We start from the raw sequence: 21776 nt of genomic DNA on the forward strand, positions 1-21776 counted from the left end.
AGGAGTCAACAGGGAGACTTTGAAAGCTGCAGGATGCTCCTTTCCTTGACACAGCTGTCTTACAGTGGGTTCTCAGGAAAGTTCCTAATACATGAACAATTTTGGACACACATTGAAGAAATCTTACTTCCCAGCTTGCAAGACACAAATATTATTTTAAGGACCAATAATAATGAACAATGTGGCTTAAAATGTGATGTGCAGTGAAACACACAGTTTTGGCACCAGCTTTCCTCAGACCTCTCCCTGCTAGACATCATTAGGTCTACTCTGGGAAAAGCACAGCCACTCATTGCACCATAGCCCTGATTTCAGCTATTTAACGGGAATTTTTCAGCTTCCAGAGGGAAGCAGGATAAAAGGCAAATACCCAGTTTATGTCAAAAACTTTCTTTATTAAAAAAAAAAAAAAAATTAAACCTCTCCTATTCAATAAACTATACATTGTATTCTTGTGATTCAGTTCACAAAATCATAAAGATATTGAAAAAAGTAAGCTGTTGGCAATCACTAATGACACTGAAGCTTGAATCATTGAAATGGGGCAGGTCTCACATCTCCATAGGTTTTGAAACAACCATTCCTTAGGATTTTTCATTTATCTGCTCCTTTTTATGTGGTAATTTAGGTATATTTCACCATTCTTGTAAGAATGGTGAAATACAATCCAATCTTGTGGAGATTGGATTTTCCCAAATTTTAAATAGCCTGAGCAGAAATTGTTATTATTTATTAGTGCTTGCAAAAAAAATCTGCCTGTGCTGTGTTCTGACAAATTAAAACTAGTCATTTTTTACTAGTTTTGAAGTAATCTAGACAAAGTCACTAAGGTCTTGTGAAAGTAACTGAAAAAATACCACATACCTTTTCCTCTCAGGTGGCCCCACCTGTGCCTCAACATGTTACCATCCTTCAGACAAACAGGACAGCAGAGATGTGATCCAAAGGAGGTTAAGGCAGGTGATAGCAGAAGATACCCCTGCACATTACTTCCAGCATGGCAGAGCAGGACATGATTGATCTTTGTACAGACCCAACTACTTATGCAGCTCATCATGTAAATACCAAACATAAAATTGAGTTAGAAGTTTGATCTAGCAACATGACATGAGAAGTATTTATGGCAGATGACAAAGGTAAGGGGTGGTAAGATGGCAGGTGACAAAGGCAAGGCAGACGACCAAGGAAATGTTAAAAGGTATTAAGTGAGGATGCCCTTATGTAAGTTCTTCCTGGATCTCATCCTACAATGATTTCAAGAATAGCTGAAGTGTTTATAACCAAACAATGCAAAATGCTATAGCTGCAGCCTTTCTCCTATATCACTTCTGAGCAGAACAAAGATGACAAGCACAACGTCCTCCTTCCCCTTGGGCTCCTCTTTGGACTAAAATTCTTCTTATGCTGTGGTCTGAGGCACTTGCTCTGGCAACAAAATGGGAAAAACAAAACAAAACCATAAAAAATCATGCAGAAATGCAATATAAACTTCCTCCCACCTACCACTCCTCTCCTGTATGCACACCAGCATGGCTTAAGGAAGGAAGTTTATTACACACAGAGCAGAACAGCCCTGGAAAAGAGCACCTAGGTGTTTTTTTCCCTCCTCTGTGAGAAAGAGCAGATGGAATGAGAAAAAAATGTTAAGATTACATGTCTCAATCCTGTGAGATGAAAGGAAAGGATGTGTATAAACAGCAAATATGTAAAATGGTGAACCTTTAATGTTTTTCTTTGTCATGTATAAACAAAATACTTTTACAAAATGAGTCAGCAACTGTCAAGTGTTTGGTTTTATGATTGCACTCCAAATTATTAATTGATTACTGAACAAATGCAGGCTAGAAGAACTCAGGGTCATTTCTGATACTCTTACAAAGGCACAGCAAAGACAAAGCTAAACATAAATAAAATACTATATTAGAAACAGGAATCATGTTGTAAGAAATATTCACATGGTTTCATAAAGAAAGAATAAATTTAAAGATGCAGTCTTTGAGAATTAGATACAACATCTGGATAAGGCTGAAGTCCTAGCTGTTTGTTATCTTTCAACTTCTGTACTATAATTCTGGCAAATTCCTCTCCTTGGCTGTCTGATGTATCAAGCAGTTGTCGTACTTTTGATGTCCTTGTAGGTTTGGTGCTTATAAGTTCATAATCTTCTTTCATGAGTAAAAATCTTGATAGAAGAGCATCCAGTGATTGATTCAAACATGCTTCAGTCATCTGATCAATAATTTCTTCTCTTTTACTTTGGATCCACTGATGAGCTACATTCTTTTGTATGGTTTCCAATAAAAAATCTGCGATTGGAAAGGATTAAAAAAAAGGAAGGGATGGTAACTGTCAACAGATATTGCCACAGAACAAAGAACAAGCTGAAAAAAACCTGCTAAAATGATCCAATTTGACAAATTTAATGGTTAGAGTATTTATTCTATCTGAATTACAGAATAATTTAGGTTAGAAGGGACCCTCAAGGAAGTGATCTGATGTAATGGCCTGCTCAAAGCTGAGCCAACTTCAAGGATAACTCAGGTTGCTCAGGGCCTTGTCCAGCTGAATTTTGAGCATCTCCAAGTGTTGGTACTTCTGCAGCCTCCATGGGCACCCTGTTCCAGTGTTCAACCCGACCTGGTACTAGAAAGAGACAGGTGGTAAATTCACTTTCCAGGGGGATTTTTATTGAAGATTACTGAAAACATCCCTGTGGTTTCCTGGAATTTTTCTCAAGGTGAGGTTTCACACAGTGAAAGGGTGTTGATTCTCATATTTTCAGGAGAGGGATGATGCAATAGATCTTTAAAAAGTTGCATGTTATTGTGTGGCCCCTCAAAAAAATATACCTGAAAAATCACTCATTGAAGTTTCCTCTTGCTAAATTTTGTGTTAACTTTTAACAGTTATTCGATACATAAAAATACAATGTAGTGGGCTCCCAACTAACACAGAGGATCATTACAGGTAAGATGCTGACACAGTTGCTGCTTCTCTCAGCCCCACCATTGCTAAATGGAAGACTGGAAAGCCTAAAAAGTGAGATGTGACAGGCAACAAAGTGACTAAGTTTGAGCTAAGTTTTCCTCCTGTTCTGCTGGACTGTAGCACTGCAACTGCAGTAGGAAATAGAAATACTATGAGCAGAGGGAATGGGATAAAGAAGACTGATGGCAGCAGGAATCTGATTAGGAGGAGAGAAAAAAAGCTAGAAGGTACAGGTACCTGTACTTGGCCACATTTTACACTGTTTTTGCTTACTTTGTAATGTAAGTCTAGAAGGACAGAATTACTTAATTTTGCACTCTTAATTTGCAATGTTTTGTTTTCATGTGCTGGTGGGTAACAGTTCCAGTGTCCATTTCATACAGAGAGACATTCAATGTCAGAACATTTATTGTGGGTGTTGAGTCAAACAGTGTTTGCTGTACCTGGAGGAATGGGCGATGACCGCAGCACATGGGATGCAGAACTTGGGGCATCTGAAATACCCCTGGCAGGTGAGAGACCAGCACTGTATGGATGCACAAGCAGTTTGGCACTCTGAGTTACAGAGAGATTTTCATCTGTGCTCTGGCTGCTAAGAGAGTGTAGACATCCAGAATTTCCATCTTAGACAAAAAAAAAAAAAAAAAAAAAAAAAAAAGACAAAAAAAGACAAAAAAAAAAAAAAAAAGAGAAAAAGAACAAGCTGTATTACTTCTGTGTACAAATAAAATACTCCCATTGGAGACTATTTAGAGCAGTTTCAAAGAAGTCATAAACCAACTACTTTTATATCATATGCAACAGATTAGTCCTTATACTCAAATTCTGGATACATTATGTCCCTCGTATTTTACCAAGGCTTGATTATGGTATGGGGTCCCGCTTTATTTTAAAGAAATAGGAGTATATGGGAGTATAAATCTGGTAGATGTGAACTTCAACAAAAAAGCTCTTCATAGGGACTAGAAGAATAAAATAAATCCTTTGAGTATTTGGAAAGGTCACTAAAAGTCAGCAAGAAAGCAGACTAATTTATTTTGATGAAGTTTGGCAGTGTAACAAAGACGAAAATATTAAAATAAAGATTCAGATGGGGGAAAAGGACATGAAGAGCAGTGGGAGAAGGTAACATTCAGTGGGAGGCCAATGGAAGCTTTTTGTAGTCCATCAAAACAGGATATGACTTCATGAAAGCTTCATGTAAACTTTTGCAAAGAAAAGTAAAAAGGATTTCTATTGGGGGGAAGTTGAACAGTTTCTAGCTTTACAATTTTTTATAGTGGAAATGGTGATGGATATGAAAGCAGCAGTTGCAATAACACAAGGAGCAGGTAACAAAGAGCTGGTGAGTAACAAACTACAGGACATGTGCCTAGCTCTGCAAACAGCTCGGATTAGACTTTCACAGTGTCACTTGATAAAGATACAGTAACTAAGACGTTAACCAAGAACCAGAGATGCAAAAATTCACATGAGCATCTAAACACAGTGAGGTAGCCCCATGGACAACTCGAGATTACCTGTCCAATGGGGAAATCTGAAGTTGTATTCCCAGCTCTTTCTTGACCTGTAGAAGAATATGTCTGTAAGTACACAGAGCAGGAATAGGAAAATATGGAAGAAACTCCATTCCCAGTATTTTAAAATGATGGACTAGAACTCATAGTAACTAGTATTTTATTTCATGAACAAGGCAGAAAGTTGGGCAGAGCTATGTACTGTGAAGCAGCAGATATTATCTACGGCATGAAAAAGGGGATTAGGAGACAACACTGTGAGTGAAAGATCATTTCAGGAAAGAATTCCAAGCAGCTGTGCTGGGATGGTATACATTTTTAGACACACAAATTTAATTTCATAACATAAAGACAAAACTACAGGGTTTGTACTGGTATGAGAGAATGAGACCAGTGAACACAGCATAAGAAAATGCAATCATAAAATCACACCATCGTTTCCATTGGAAAGACCCTGAGATCATCGAGTCCAGCACTGCCAAGTCCACCACTGCCCCATGTCCTGAATGCCATCCAAAAGGATGTCTACACATCCTTTAATACCTCCAGGGCTGGTGACTCAACCACTTCCCTGGGCAGCCTGTTCCAATGCTTGACAACTCTTTCCATGAAGAAATTTTTTCTAATATCCAATCTAAACCTCCCTGGCACAACTCAGGGCATTTCCTCTTAGCCTACTGCTTGCTGCTGTTGCTTGTCAGTTAAGAGGCCCCCACCACGCCATAATCTTCTCTCAGGTAGTTGCAGAGAGCAAAGGAGCAAAATTTCCTCTCTGAGCCTCCTTTTCTCCATGCTAAACAACTCCCTCAAAAAAAATGCTATTGAGAGTTAGTCAAATGTTATTCAGAAAAATCCAGATTGACTCAAGTTACTCAAAAAGAACCTACGTGACCTATAAGAATGGAGTAACAGAAATAGAAAAAGAAGGAAAAATATGAGATAAAGACTTTCTGTTTCAAGCTGGGGCAAATGATTAGAAGTGGGATGAGGAATAAAAACAACCCCTAAGTAGATTATTCTGTAATGAAGGGTCTTGTGAGAAAGGAAAAATAAAATTCTAAGGTACAGTAATTAAGGGGGATTTTGAAGACAAAAAAAGTTTGTCATGTCTCTCATAATACTACGTAGCCTTAATTCACTTAAGTCAGAACATTTACCAGGAGGACTAGTTAGGATACTACATGAATAAAGAAGTTTATTTTACAAAAGGATTTCAAAAGAGTGCATCCTGTTCATCTAGCAAAACAAACTATATTAAAGGATTACTCTGTATCAGAAATGAAATGGGAAGAGGGAAAAGAGCTGTTTAAGGAAATACCCAAGAAAAGCTCAGTAGGGAAGGGGGGAAAAAAAAGTAAAATTGAAAAGAAAGGCTGAAGGCTAGAAGACAAGTCTTAACTCTGAAGAAGCAATGTTCTGAAAAAGTATTCTAAATGTATTGATGGAAAAAACAAGAATCTATAGTCATTAACTCAGCTAGACTCCATAGTCATTAACTTCTGCCTTCATGCCATGCCAAACTCCTCTCTTGCTAACAGCTACCTGGAATAGAATTTTCACCTAAAACAATTGCAGGTGAGTTTGAAAAGCAAGATGAATGTCAGTCTTGCTTCCCACTACAACACTACCTGCTGCAGCTATTGGCAAAGTAATAACAAACTCTTCTGCAGTAGAGTTTTGTAGGCACTATTGTTACAAGCTTTATAGTATCTATACATAAACACAATAAAGTCTGAGCAATGATTCTATAAAACAACCACCAGCTGACCAATCAGATTAATTGTACCAATAAATCAATAAATTTTCATTGATTCCCTCCACAGGCAGACACAACAATTCATAAAAGGAACCAGCAGCAAGAAAGGCTGATATTTATCATTATCTTATGTAATTACCCTTACAGTCCATGCTCATGCTCAAAGTAACATTCCATGTTCTAAAATTCATCACAACACACTTATTAAGCTAGGTAAATATGAGTTATTCTTCATCTTTGAGGTTTTTGTGCTGTATAGATAAATGCTTCAGTTGAGGTACAGCCAAAGGACCCTGCTCTTGCTTTCTGCCATTTTCCCCAGTAACTGGAAGTCTTCAAGGCTCCTGTAATTTTTTCACCCAAGTTCCTCCTGTATTTATACCTTTCTAGTACTCTGAGCAGAAGTTGAAAAATGTGTATGTGTTCAAACAGGAGCTGAAACAGGAACTGCCTGTGCTCTCCTACCTCTACCAGAGTATCTCTGGATCTCTGGTTTTGCAGCACCTCAGAATACTTTTTGATGACCTTTTTTTTAGCAGTGAAGTGAAAAGTCTTGTCTGCTTTCATACCCTTGGTCCCTGTAATGCCAGAGAACACTCTATTCTTTTGAAATATGTTTACATTCTGCCAAGGGAAGAAACTTAAATGCAGTTTTAGTTTCACAATGTGTTGCTATTCCACCTGGGTTCTATTGTATGCTTCTGATATCAGCAAAACCTCAAAATTGAGTTTTCTCAGGGAATTTTGCCAACTTTTATTCATAAAAGGGGACATCTACAAAAGGTCTGTGCAGATACTTTTGCAAAGCAGTCTATTAAAGACATTTTTACTTACTGAATTAAAAATTATCTAGAAACTTGCACTAGAAACTTTGAGTTTACTCAGCTTCTAGAATGCCTTAAAATGTGTAGCCTTTTTTATATTCAGAACTAGTTAAAACAAAACAAAAACACCAAATAAGAACAAAAACAAACAAACAAACAAACAAGCCCAGTTAACTAAACTGCCAAGAGCCTGAAGAGACAAGAAAATGTTAGCTCTGCACTCTCAACTCTGAATAGGAAAACTGAACCTGTGAGCTCTAAAGACTTCTCAGGTGACAGGAACAGAAAATCAGAGCTTAAAAGGGCTATTTTTTTACCCAGAGAACAAAGTTTACAAAAGACATTTTTTTCCTGACATACAGAGACCAAATTTTCTACTACACAAATGCAATGTCACAGAGTGAATGTAAAGCTGCAATGGCAACTTAAATTTACACAAAGTCAAGAGTATCTCACCTGATGAGAGGATATTACACTGGGGAATAGACTTGAATTTTGATGTATCTGGAGGGATGCTCCGAAGGGGAAGTGCATCACACTCTATGGAGCTAGAATATGTTGGCTGAAAGAAATCCAGGTGCATATTGAACAGGCACATTAAACAAATATGAAGTTGCAATGTTTTTACAGAGATCTTTTCCATCACCATGTTTTCCCTGCTATCTAAATGCTCAATAGACAGCACAATTAAGATATGGTAAATCAGAAGAAAGAATGTAATCCCAATACTTATATATTTTCAAATATGACAGCAATTTTTTATACAAGGTTAACTACTAGTAAGAACCAAAAGCAACAGCATTAGGAATCAAAATATAAATACAAATCTATATTACCCTTTACAAGCAAGCTACATAGAGGTGTAAGGGAGTAGCAGACAATCTCTTACTATTGGCAGGCATTGTGTGCATTCCTCTTTGAGGGGATCACAGACTCACAGAATATGTGGAGTGGGAAGACACCCACAAGGATCATCAAGTCCAACTGGTGGAGCACCCCAAGAATCATTTGCCCAATGGCATTGTGTAAACACTTAAACTCTGCTGGGCTTGGTGCTGTGATGAATTCCCTAGGGAGCCAGTTCCAGTACCTGGTTGCCCTCTGGGTGAAGAACCTTTTCCAGATATCCAACCTAAACCTCCCCTGGACAGCTCCATGCCATATTTAGCGCTTTCCCATATTTAGATGCCCTTCTAATTTCTGCATACTCACCTTTTTCTATCTTCAAATATATGGCTTTGCATTTGTTACACCCTGGCTCAAGTAATGCATTTTATGCCTTTCCTGACTGTACAGGAAGCAAAGTGCAGAACAGCTCCCCTTACCACCTTAAACTTCCTTTAACCTCTCAGGATGCTGACATACCAAATGCAACATGCAAAGTATTTACCTTTTCAGGATTCAGAGGTATATTTAGAGGTATCTGCTCCACATTTGCTTTCTTTCCACTCTTGTAAATACTTTGTGATTCATATAGTGACTGGAAGAGAAATATTTTCCTGTATTAAATTTCTGCTGTAAGACGACAACCCCACACAAATGCATGTTTCAACGAGATAAAAGATTAGAAAAAGGAAACTCACAAGAAATGACAAAGGAGATAAGACTCCTTTTAGAAAGTGAAAGTCACCAACTAACTTGACCAACTCAAGTTAGTTGACTGTGACAAAAGCCACTTACCTTTGATCTCTTTAAGAGAAGTACTGCTTCCAGCATAGCTATTTCATCAAATGTTCGCAGAACTGGCTCCAGGTCTATTAAACATTCTGAACAAAGCAAGAGTACTTGGTGAATGGTTTGAAGTAGAAATCAAGTTGTCACTGTACTGAAGTGTCTTTCTTACATTCACAAAAATAATTTTTCTATTGGCACATATCAAACCACTTATGCTGCTAAAACAGAAGCTGCTTGCTTCTCTTAGAACAGTTCATACCGCCAAAAGAAATGTGTACCACAAGAGATCCAGAATAATGCTGGCCTGGGATAATGCAAGTCTCACACTCATGGAATGGAGAGATTGGTGGTTTGCTGTGCTTTAAAGTAGCCCCATCACGCCTGATTAGCTGAATAGGACCCAAACACCATAAGACCTCAGAGTGGGCTGCTGTCTTCTCACTCCAGAGGAGGTGTTAAAGATTTATACCAGAAAAATAAACAAACACACCTCCAACACAGCAATATCCAGAACACATGCCTAAGGCATGAGGCAGGGCCAGAGAAGATGGGATAGTCAAAGCACTGACCTATCACACCCAGTGAAACCAAATGACACTGGCCTCAGTGTGTCTGTGTTCCTATGCTACAGTAATTGCTTAAGTTCCCCATCAGTAAGCTGCACTTCCCCTAATTTTGCAATAGTTTTGCAACTTCTTCTTTCCTTTTATGATAGTAAAGTAGTGGCAAAAGCAACAGGTTTTTTTTTTCAAAGACCATCTTACTACACACATGGCACTAAAAAGAGAATCCAAGTTAGCCCACACTATAGTACATAGGCCAGATAATTTTCCCTTCAGTGTGACCACATACTTAAATTACTATTTTTTTTTGTTAATTGGCATAGGAAAACAAGAATGCATACGTAAATGTCAAAATGTGTCTATTTTTTATTTTAGAAAATATTGTATTAAGATACATTTCTTTGCTTAGAAAAAAAAAATCCAGTTCTTGCTTGATAAAGGAGATGCAACAATTAAAGTGTCAGTGAAAGATTTACACTGAGATGCAAATACAAGCTGAAGTCACTACAACTAATCTGATGTGCAGTGGTTCATTGGTGCTGGTTGGATGCTCATAAATCCCACAGTACTCATTTTATACTTCACTACTTCACTTCTCCCATCCCCTCTTAAAAAAACCCCAAATTATCTTCAACAATAAACAAAAACTTCCAAACACAAGTAGTTAAACAAAACATGCTCCTTTTTTACAAGTAAATTAAGAGATGGTAAATACAAAAGACTCCAACAGCCAACCTGGTTTTATGGCACACACATAATTCCATTCGTAAAAGTTTATTTACAGACATGAAGGAAGCAGCCAAGCACTTTATGATAAGCAGCAGGACCAAGCACATAGATCTCCTGACATCTTCAACACTTCCCTTTCTAGACTATAGCCTTGCACTATAAGTACTATGTTCAACAGAAACCTGGCAAGGTAAACTCACTTGAGAAGGATGGTCTTTCATCAGGGTTTTGTGCCCATCCACTTTCCATCAGCCTTATGATCAGCCCTCGATGAGGAATGTCCATTGATAGACTTCCCTCACTCAAGTCTAGTCGCTGTCCTTGTGACACGCTGTACATTATCTGCAAGGGGTTTATAACTTCTGTCAAAACAGACATTGTGAAGTCATTAGAAATATATGCAATATAAAGAGCTTACTGTATAGGAGAAGTAATTCCATTTGCACACACAGAATGTAAATAATAAGGTTACATTTCTTGATTAGGAAAAGGTATTCTTAATTTATGAAACAACACTGTAATTGAAAAAGATACTAAAAATATAGTCTAATTTAAAAGTGTTCTTCAATAAGTTTAAAAGTTGAATTAATAGAAAGTAACCCCTATAATTAAGTCCCCGGGTTTCATGTTTAACCTCTAGGTAAGGCATGAAAAATAAAGGAAGACATGGTCTTACCTTCAAATGGCTGTTTCCTTGACATCACTTCCCATATGATAACTGCATAGCTGTTTACAGTATAAAAAGTACAGAAGATGTTATTTTAGACTACAGACAGTTAACAACACAATATGCTCAGCTTTACATTGTATTTAAAACATTTTGGTAAAATGATCCTGTAAGCATGCATGGGACTGACTATAGCCAACTAAAATGTTGACATGAATATATGAAAACTAGTAGGTGAACTCATCTTGAACTAAATAATACTATTAGGTACAGACAAAATCCATGGCATATAAAGTCCTATTCCAAATCTGTATCAACTTGGCTCTGCTAATATGTTGTGAATTACGTACATGGAGTTTAAATCTCAGCACACAAATTAAAGTGAGCCCCAGAGAGCCAACTGCTCTGTCCTAACTGCAATATTCTGGCATCTTCCCAGTATGGACTGACATTCCCTGACATTCCCAAGGGAAGCTGGATATTAGCAGGGAGGATGGCTTTGAGCCACAGCTCTATCCCAACACATCCTCACAGAGGCAGGCAAGATACAAACTTGCACTTGGGACACCCACTCCAGCTTCTTCCCTCCCCATATATGCTTTCAACACCTGCAATCTTCTCCATAGGGAGAGATGTCACTTACACACAGCATTCGCTTTCCAAAAAAGACACTTGGGAAGACTACTCTGAACTAATGCCACAAGGTGTAACACACATGTGGCTTATTCAGTGACCTTCTTTTCCATTCACACCAACAGGAATGGCAAGGGGTTCAGTGAACACAAACTTGCCCCATCTTTAGTAAACTAGTCACTTCAGTCATCAGGATATATCAGAAAGTGGTAACTTTAAACAACTTTGTAATTTAAATAAGGTTAGCAGATTTCATATAAAAGCAGCATTGAATTCTCAGTCCTTCTCTGCAACTTTTCCTTACAGACTCTACCATATCTGAATGAAGCTCTATTCCATGAAAAGATCCCAGTATTAATCACAGCACTGTATTCAAGTATCCGGATCTGGATTTAGAAAGGACAATCCAGGCTAAAGCTTCAGTGCTTCCATAACTTCAGAATGCACTCAAGATGCTGACAAGGGTGTATTTCCATGTTTTCAGTCCAAGTCTTTATAAGCACTGTGGCAGTGTCATTCCAGAAAATAACCACCATGATCAACTGCTGCTAAGGCTTGCTCCCCATCCTTGGTATGAATGTACTGAGCTTCCTTCCTACATCACTAAGAATACCAAATTTTGTATACAATTACATTGGTTACATGAACTGCCTTAAAGCACTGTACCATTTGACAGCTACCAAACAAGAATTCAAAAAATAAAGCAAAAACAAATAACTGATGTCTAAAATCAAATCATATAAACTGATTTTTTCTATTTACCCTGTTTACATTTTAACATTCTTCAGTGATAAAATTTACTTATGTAGCTTTTAATAAAAGCAGTCCTCCCTGTTAGAAAAGTCTGCTTTTGATGTATTCCTGGCAAATCCATGCAATTGGTATAGCAAATCATCCTTTTTGTAGAAGTTAAGGTGATTGATTGTTGTTTAAATAATTTTTTTCTTTAAGAAAGTTCCTTTCTCACAAGTTAGCTTCACACTCAGCTATGATCAACTAATTTGACATCCAGAAAATATCCAGCTATTTAACAATATCTTTCATTCAGTTTGGAATCTCTCTACAGTTAAAGATTATTTTCTCAGTTCTACACCACTGCAGCATTCCCTTTTACACTATTCCTGTTTTCCTTTCTTATTTCTGCTTTGTAGCATCTCCTGCTCATAGTGAGCATGGAACCTCCTGTGTGGTGTTTCTGGTGGTTCTTCACTGTCTCTACACCTTCATGTCTTCCTGCCTTGAACACCTCTCTTTCCAATGTTGTCTCAGTCTCTCTTCTTTCCTCTCACATAATCTCTTTCCTTCCTAATTTATCTGGTTTTTATGCCCTTCTGATGTGTTCTCATATTTTCTCCAATTTGGTTGTTATTTCTCTGAAAATATTATTTTCTTTCTAAGAAATATTTGTCTTCTTCCTCTCCACCCATTCATTAAAGCTGTCAGTCACCCTTTCTTTCCTCTCAATACACCTTTTTTTCTTTTCAGTGTTTTCCTTATCCATATCTTCTCATCAAAGGGTAAAGAAAGCAGGTGTGTTGTCATCTGGATGGGATGTCAAGGAACTTCATGTGCTTCTTAGGGTTAAGGGATAATTAAGGGAAACAGTGGTTTCCCTGGAAGTCAGTAGGACCCTCTGAGCCTGAGTCATCTCTCACCAAGATATAACCATGTCAGAGATCAGTGAAGGTAAAGGCGGCAGACTGCACCAGAATGATGTGACAATACGACTTTGTCACAGTGATTGGCAAGTTCATGCCTTCTCAATCTTCCTTTACACATGATAATTCCTCCCAAAATTCTTAACATAATCTCTGAGCTCTCCAAACCATTTTAGACCAGCCTATTTTAATTCCAATATCCTCAGAGAGATTTCCTTCTGTTACATGGGTCACCCCTACTCTATTTACTGTTCTACTACTTGTACTCAGCCAACACAAAACTACCACAACTTTCACAAAGTAAATTATTCCTTAACAAGATTACTGTAACTGCTTTCTCCAACCCCACTATCCTGTTTTTATCTACCTCCTTTCCAAAAATACATTTTCTTCTTTCCCCCAAGTACATTCTGAAATTATGTTATTTGATTACACAAATTTTAAGCATATGTGCATTAACTTGATGATGCGAATGGCTTTCTTCTTTTCTGAATTGCATGTGTATGTTCATTTACAGAAACCAGTCCCCCACCTATTTCTGTAGTCTCAGCTTAGTTTTGGAGCATTACACTTGTCACAGCACAAAAGTCTTTAAATCCAGCTATCACTCAATTCTTCATTTCCCAATTCATTCAGCCTATATAGCTGTGATATTATCATTGAAAATAATAGAATTGCTGAGAATATGCTAAAATCTAAGTTCAGTGAATCATATCTGAGCTCAGATTTCAAGCCCCACTAGAGATCAACAGGAGTTACCTGTAGATGTCATGTTTCACACTTGCCCGGGTTTTCAGACTGGGGTTGTAATCCTCAGGTGGCATGTAGACAATTGTCCCTCCTTCCGGCAGGGAGGACTCGCTTCGGGACTGGGATGTGGATATGACACGCCATTTGGACATGCCAAAATCTGCAATCTGCAAAGGTCAAATCAATTGTTCTGAGAAGAAAAACCGGTTTTATCTGATGACAGTTGCTAGAAATTCCTGAAATACACCCAGAAAAAGGGGTCACCCAAAGCTCTTAACCTGACACACAAAAAGTATGTGGTTCTCCTAGCAACAGGGAACATCAGCTCCAGTCCATAAAGCATTCCCAGGTCCTGACTCGTGCTATACCTATAGCACAGCCCTAACCTGCTCTTTTAAGGAAGGACTCATGTACACTATGGATGAGGAATCTGCTGTAGATAGCTGTGCCATATGAAGAAAATCCCTTTCTTATGATAAAAAAAGCAAACAAAAAAATCATTGATTACTTGTAGCTCCCTGGTTGTGAAGAAAGCACAAGTTTAGTATAAATCGCAGTAGTTGTACATAACTCAGCTTGCTAATATCCAAAGGCAGTTCTTCTCACAGAACAATTTTAGGGCACTTCACCTCATTCCCAAAACTATGTATTAATCCTGAATTAATAAATTTGATATTCTGAAATTCTGTGCTGCAAAAAGTTGCTGAATAATTTCTTTACTGTGCACTCTGGAGCCTTGCTCCTTTCTATACGATACAGTGCATCTACATGAAGAAGTAACTGACTTCCCTTTACATCCTCAGACATCCATAAGCCAGGGCACCAGATGTCTGATTAGGTTATGGATAAGGAGAGAGACACTTAGCAGAATGCACCTGCTGACTGAGCTGCAGTGTCTGGCATACATGGGAGATAAGCAGCCAGCTACCAGCTCTGCACTTGTCCAGCATCTGCACAACAGCAAAAACATTTTCAACAAAGACGCCTGTCAAGCTCTAAGGCAGTTAAGACAACAGAAACAAGCTTTCTGAAGAGCATACATCAAAATCCACAATGAAAAGTAACCTTTCTTCTCTACAACTCATTCTCATTAAGCCTTCCTAATTGTAATTGGTCTTAAGTCTTGCTCATTCAGTAGATCAGAGACAGTCAGAAGCACCCTGTAAATGCTGTGACTTTTATACATATGCAGTATCTCTTCTGTGTGGCATGCATGATAAACCTTGTTTGCATTTCCTGTCACTGTACTAGTTTAGAGAATCTTGCTTCACTTAAAACCCCAAGGACACTCCTTACAGGAGGCAGGGCAGGTATGCAAGAGTTCACCTCTTCCCTTCCAGTGCCTCAGCAAAGAAACTGTTCAGATATGATCAGGCAGAGCACCAGGCCACACCAAAGCTTTTAGGGATTAAAAACAGAGTGGATAAAAAAATGACTTGTACTAGCTCCCTGATCAGGTTTATCAGGAAGCTCGGGAGATGGCAATACCAGCACAACTGAGTGGGAGGAAGTATGACCAGCTGAGGGTGTGAGCAGAGACAAAGCCATGTGAGGCACTTTGCTGCCAAGAAAAATTTCTGTGCAGTGGAGAAAGAAGAAACCAGCAGTGGATCTTCGCTCAAAGGAGTCATAAAGAGAGTCAACTTACAGTAGCAACTAAAACATTCACTTTTCAAGTATAAATTTAGTGCAAAATATCTTATTTCTATTTACTTGAGTAACATATTCTATCAGTTATAAAACCAGATCTTTTTAAAATAGCAAGAAACAAAAACTCTTGCAATTATGGAAGCACCTAAACATTTTGTCAGAAGTACTTTCAGTCTCTTTTTCACACCACGACAGTGATATTTTTACATGCAGAATTAAAGTTTGTAATTACTGATACTTCTGCATGTATGTTTGCTTGTTCTAAGGAGCTTCACAAAAGCCACCTTGAAACATAGTAAGATTTCAAAGTTTTGCTCTGCATGTTCTGTTACTACCCCTACAGAACAGAAATGTCCATATTGCATGGTAAGTATCAAATGGAGCATTAACATTTGAACTTGACCTACTGCCTATCAGAAGTAACTTGTCAGAGCATCTCAGGCAAGAACACTTTCTGTTTTCTTCTCAGGAAGGACCAGATACAGCTAGCCTTGGAAGGCTGACAAACAAGAGTGTCACCACTATTGAGTATCAGCTACTGCTACAGCAGAAACAGCCTAACTTCTGTCTTCCTGGTCTTTTCAGACAGATAAAATCCACAACTGAGTAATACAGAGTTTCCAAAAGAAATACTCCAAAGTTCTGTCTGCAAGGATAGAAATAAAAATCCACCATACAATTACATCCTCTCTGTAAGGCCACAACCTCACCCTTCCTCCTCTACAATAATGAAAACACTTTCACTCATTCTGCATGCCGAAGAACATAAGAATTAAATAATCCTACCTTGACATGAAACTCATCATCCAACAAAATGTTCTGTGTTTTTAAGTCATGGTGCAGCAATGGAGGATTCATGTTGTGCAAATAGTTTACTCCCAAAGCAATTTCATAAAGAATGCGGAATCTCAGGCACCAGGGAATGTCAGGATATACATCTTTCTGCCAAGATAAAACCACAAAACCAGAATATAATCCTCTCTTCTAACAGCACACACAAAGACTTCTTTTATAAAAAGAAAAAGAAAATTACTTGGGCAAACAATAATCTTTGAAAACATACAAACTCATGAAAAAATTGTAATGCTCAAATTGTAATGGTCCATTAAGACTCATTAGCTGTTAAAGAAACATTATCAGCCTATTCAAAAAAATAATAATTATGCAGTGCTATGTTTCCATTCCCTGGCATTCACATAGTAGTTCATGACATTGAACATTTACTACACCACTCATTCCTATGGAAATATGGATAACAGATGAACTTGGGCATCAAACTTGTAACCCACAATTTATGACTCCTACACAAAGAATGACAAAAATCATATCTGCAGCTGACACCGGGGAACAAAAAAAAACTGTATCGAAACTATGCACAAAATACTACCTTTATAAATAATAATACAACAAGAAAAATGTTGTAAAACTCAGCTGAGGTCTCAGAAGTTATATTGACACTAATGCCTTTATTAAAACCACAATTGAGCTCTCTAGGCATGAGATGTGTATGGATTAAAGGTAGAGAAGGGAGTTTAGTGCTATTGAGACACAACTGCAGTAGCTTTGCAGTAGCAACACTGCTCAGGCCAAACTAATGGGAGCAACTGAGAGTTCAGCACAGGAGAAGTTACTCAAAGAATAAGGTCTAGTAGAAATAATCATACTTGTTTATATTAGCAATATTTAGCTTCTATAATTGAAAGTAAAAATTTTCTTTTTTTTAAATATTCAAACTCATGGGAAAAAAATCAATATTTGTATTGGCAGTAATTCAGAAACCCAGACTGAAACAAGCATAAGTATTTCAGAATTTAATTAGAGAACAACTGAGATTTTTAAACTGTATGTAATAATTCAACATAAAAACTCGTTATAGGTCACAACATTAAAGAAAAAATATCACAACATTAAGTCAGCTGAGTTTAGTTGTGGTTTTGAGATACAGAAGATCTATCTGAGCACCAAAACTACTAGGGATACTGACTGTCTTCTAGCATGAAATATTATACATAAAATATTTTACTATATTAATTAAGTATGAAGATTGCAATCCACTTGGAGTAGCCAGGTATCATATTTAAATATCATATCATATCATATTTACTTACCCCATGCAATAGCTGGTTTAATGACCCATTGGTCATGTATTCTGTTACTATCCCCAGAAATTCAGGCTCGTTGCAGATTCCCAAAATTGGCAGAATGTAACTAAACCTGGCTTTGTGTAATATCTCTGCTTCTTTTAGAAGGTGGTTTCTATCGCTTAAAGAAAACAAGCAAACAAATAAAATGCATTACCATACCAGTACTATGAAACTCCAAGCAAATGCTGGGGTCACTATATTCTCTGTCAATTCCTTGTATGCACCACATCTTCACCACTGGATTTCTACCATGCTGCTTTGAGAACAACACAGTGTAAGACAAATCAGAACCTGCAAATGCAGACAACACAGCTTCCCTGGTTTTGTTGTACCACACAAATTTATTTCCATCACACATTTCATCCATGTTTCCGAGAAATAAGGATAAAGTTAGAACTTCCAGCTTCCACCATTCCTTGGAACCATAATGGTAACAACCAGCTGCATTTCTCCCACTTTACTGAACACCTTCAAACCCAACTTTTCACTCAAGCCCAATATTTATCTCCTAGAGAGTGGAGATTTTAATACACGATTCTCCAACCATTTAAATCTAGTCGACTCTAATGTACACTAATATACAGGGGCTAAAGGCTTTTGACTTCTGAAGGAAAGTAAGTTCCATTCTGAAGGAAAAAGAACAATTAACTATGCTTTGTTTTCACATAAATTATTCCCTCAAACAGGTCCTGCTTTGAATTGCTCTATGGAAAAAACATCCCCTAGATGCACAGGAAGCAGGAATAGACCAGCCTCATGATGGGTGCCTTTGGATGCATGAATTTGACTGTGTGGATGCACTCTGTTACCTCAAACCTCCTCATAAATGTGGATTTGATGCATCATTACAAATTTAGGCCTTGCAGCATGTGGGTTTGAGAGGGTCAAGTTTTATTTAAGATTGAGTATGATTCCATCCCTGAAAATAGAAACCATATGGTATGCCTTATATCTCAAACAGTCTTGAAAAAAATGGGTTTGTTGTCAATGAGGATAGTTAGACCATAAAGCATAAGTCAGTGAAAAAACCATTTAGACCTTAGTGGAGACTGGTACAGGTACAAGTATATGACTAGGATATTCAAATACAGGACATTTACAGCACACTGATCCTTTGGATGTGAGCCCGTCTGACTCAGAAGCAATAGGGCTGTGCTGGGGCCAGGGCCATGCCCACCACGATTTGTTCAGCAGAGCACTGTGCTACGTGCACAGCACAGCTCCAGGGTGAGAGCTGGCTCAGGGCACACCCCAAAGCATCCAGGGCAGGCTGGAGCCATCAAGGTGGGTTTAGCACTCACGAAGAAAAGGCTGTCAGGATATATGGGGAAAAGAGGAACCCTTGTGAAGTAAAGCATGCAGCTCTTAGCAGTAGGAAATTCTGATTTAGACAGATATGAAATTAAGGTCCTTTTATCTGTGTGATGGAAAAAGACTTATAGGAAACCCTAGGAAATGACAGAAGTAAAAAAGCAGCCTTTGAGACAAGCATGGGAACAAACAGACAACCCTACACTTTCCTCCCTCTCTCCAGAAATGACTAGGCCTGAGAAAGTTTGGGGTTTTCCAAGACAGTAAGGCACATTAGCATGGGATTCAGCTGTGGCTGGGAAATGAATTGCGCCATCCTGCAGTCTATTCCCGTGCCTGTCAGTCACTTCACCTTTGTCTGCTCCGTGCACTGAGTAATGCCTGAATGAGCACATTCCCACAACAGCTTCCCACCTGGCTTTGCTCTTTGGCTGGTCACATACCATATTCTGGGATGCACAGCACATGCTTCCCACTCGGGGAATTAATGGCATCATGAACTCATCCCTTTTCCTGACAACACTTACAGACTGGCATTTCATATTGCCTACTGCACGGCCAACAAAGCACTTGCTGCTCAGACTCGGGTATAATGGTTTTTTTATAACTTTCAGTCTTCTGACAGCATTTCTGGGCTTTGTGTGACATAGGGTGATGCTTTATCAAGGCTGACCTAGACCTAGAGGCTAGACAGAGTTAAGGTAGGTACTTATTAGAAGACCTCAATGGACACACCTTGGGCAGTACAAGAGCCCAGCCAGGGCTACACCCAAGATGAAAATGGTCACAAAATGGACAACAAGTCACGAGGTCTCTCACTTTTATAAGTTCTGGTCCATTAGCATACTGGAGTTAATTGTCCACTTATAGCTTTAGGTTATGAAGTCTGATCCTTTTTGTTTTCCTCTCTTCAGTCCCCGTTGGGCCTGAAATTTGGGTGGTTGTACTCGGTTCCAAGCTAGGAAAAGAACTGTTTTGTCTAGCTTCTCTGTGAAGCGAGAGCTTACTATTCCTTAATATGAAGCTCAGAACTACATCCTAAAGCAGTACAGAATCTGAGAAATATAAAAGCTAAAACCTAAGGCATCATGGTAAGTGACTGAATTATTCTGATTACCTCACTTGGCCTTCTAATCATAATTTCACAGGTTAGATGTCCCACTAATCCTAATTCTTGAAAAGCTAAAATTAGCCTTGGTGTTTTCTCCCAGCTGTGTTCTGAGGATAAATGCTGTATTTCCAGCTGGGATTTAAGCAGACATTAAAAAAAAAAATCCCAGAACAAAAAATCCCCCACAATACCAATCAGTCAGTTCCCTCCCTCCCACAGCTTATCAGAAAACACAACATAACTGAGATTCCACTTCTGGCAAGATTTCAGAGATAAAGCCTGTGTATACACAAACCTGAGCAATAAGAGGTGAAAGACCTTAAAACAACTTGCCTTGTATTCAAGTATATTGCGTCACAAGACTAGAAGCCTTTCTGGGTGAAGCTGTCCTACCTAAAGGCCTAATACTACATCAAAGAAACTTGAGGCAAAAGCTTGAAGACAGCAAGATATGACTCAGAGGCAGGTTTACAGTCAGGTAGGCTTCAGACAGCCTAAGAAGAGGCAAATTTGCATTGATTCGTTAACAATTTTAACTATGGGGACTGACTAAGACAATGACGAATGAAAAACTATAACTTGCTGTGTCCTTGCATGGAGTGACAGCTCCTGTAACACGCTGCCACTTGGATGCCTGGAAAATGGGGAACCCAAGTGCTGCATAGAAAACAGCAGCTTTGCAGGGGGGGGTCTACAAGCCTATTATTTTAAAACAGCTTCTCTCAGTACTATGAGATCTGGAGAAAAATAATAATTTTGCGTGGTCTCAGAGAAGCTTCTTCTAGAAGCAATCTCCAGTGGATAGAACAGTATACTCCCGATTTGCCTCTCTCTATGTAAACACCAAATCTACAGTAATCGCTGCACTTTAATATCCTGTGGATACCTCAGCAAAATGGTTAGCAACCAACAGACCCAGCAAGAAGCCAAACTCTGTCAATCTCACCTTGAGGAGGGCTCAAGGCGCACAGTGCAGAAGGGAAAAAACTCCAAAAGAAACAACTTATTGTCGCAGAGACCGAGACCGAAACCAGCCCTTTACAATAATCGAAAGTGAGGAAGCTCCGGGGCCGGTCCGTGTTTTTTCTTGGCCCAAGCTGAATCATCCTCGTGAAATCCCTTCTCCCCGTGGAATTAAAGCAAGGCTGCCTACCGAAACACCAGCATCTAACCCACAGACCTCAGAAACTCACTCCGGCATCCTGGACCGGCACCTCGCCCCTTTCTGGGGGCTGCCTCAGGGAAAGGCGGCTCGGCTCGGCCCTGGCCCCGGCGATGCCCCAGGCCGGCGGCCCCCTGCCCACCCCGTTACCTGTCTAGCAGCGGCCCCTGCAGGCACTTGAGGGCCACCGGGACCCTCCAGTCGGCGTGGCGGGCGGCGGACACGGTCCCGTAAGCGCCCCGGCTGATAAAACGCAAGTCCGGGAGTTTGCTGGAGGGGATGGAGGGGAGGCCGTAGCTGAGAGCGCCCGCCCGGCCCCCGCCGCCGCCATCCCCGCCGCTCATGCTCGCACTGCGCCGGGCTCGGCGGCGCCCGGAGCGCCGCTCCTCTGGCCCCACTCCCTCGCTCCCCCCGCACTCCCTGCCCCGCCTGCTCTCCTGGCCAGCGCTTCTCTCCTCCTTCTACCCCACCGACGAGCCACTTCCTCACGGAAAAGCGTCCCACGGCTCGCGGGTCGGGGAAGGCGGAGCAGCCGGGATGGGAGGAGCGAGCCGGGGGAGCGCGGTGCCGGCGTGTCCCGGAGAGCCGCGCCGGGGCCTCGCCCTCGGGCACCGCGGGAGCGCTGTGGCGGGCGGGCCG

At 39.6% G+C, this 21776-nt stretch overlaps 1 protein-coding gene across 3 annotated transcripts; it reads right to left on the reverse strand.

Moving 5' to 3' along the window:
* Positions 1-401: 401 nt before the first annotated feature.
* Positions 402-21481, reverse strand: RIPK2 (receptor interacting serine/threonine kinase 2). Of its 3 annotated transcripts, none has more exons than XM_063172791.1 (11): positions 21288-21481; positions 17518-17671; positions 16196-16351; positions 13769-13926; positions 10728-10777; positions 10252-10413; positions 8766-8851; positions 8476-8565; positions 7542-7647; positions 3432-3611; positions 402-2306 (listed from the first exon to the last, which is right to left on the reverse strand). In XM_063172791.1, exons 1-11 carry the CDS (start codon positions 21479-21481, stop codon positions 1981-1983), a joined length of 1662 nt encoding a protein of 553 aa, XP_063028861.1. In that variant the 3' UTR covers positions 402-1980. The 3 variants fall into 3 exon arrangements, with proteins under 3 accessions (XP_063028861.1, XP_063028878.1, XP_063028870.1); XM_063172808.1 differs by lacking the exon at positions 21288-21481 and adding an exon at positions 20922-21255; XM_063172800.1 differs by lacking the exon at positions 402-2306 and adding an exon at positions 2405-2643.
* Between the last annotated feature and the right edge of the window lie 295 nt (positions 21482-21776).

This window comes from Melospiza melodia, chromosome 1 (genome assembly GCF_035770615.1).
Source record: "Melospiza melodia melodia isolate bMelMel2 chromosome 1, bMelMel2.pri, whole genome shotgun sequence".
Taxonomy (NCBI): Eukaryota; Metazoa; Chordata; class Aves; order Passeriformes; family Passerellidae; genus Melospiza; species Melospiza melodia.

Coding starts and splice junctions, on each gene's coding strand:
- RIPK2 (XM_063172791.1), bottom strand. CDS start 21,481: ATGAGCGGCGGGGATGGCGGCGGCGGGGGCCGGGCGGGCGCTCTCAGC. Junction 13,927..16,195: donor ATGATGAGTTTCATGTCAAG/GTAGGATTATTT, acceptor TGACCTTTGCAG/ATTGCAGATTTTGGCATGTC. Junction 8,852..10,251: donor TGAAAGACCATCCTTCTCAA/GTGAGTTTACCT, acceptor TGCTTTGTTCAG/AATGTTTAATAGACCTGGAG.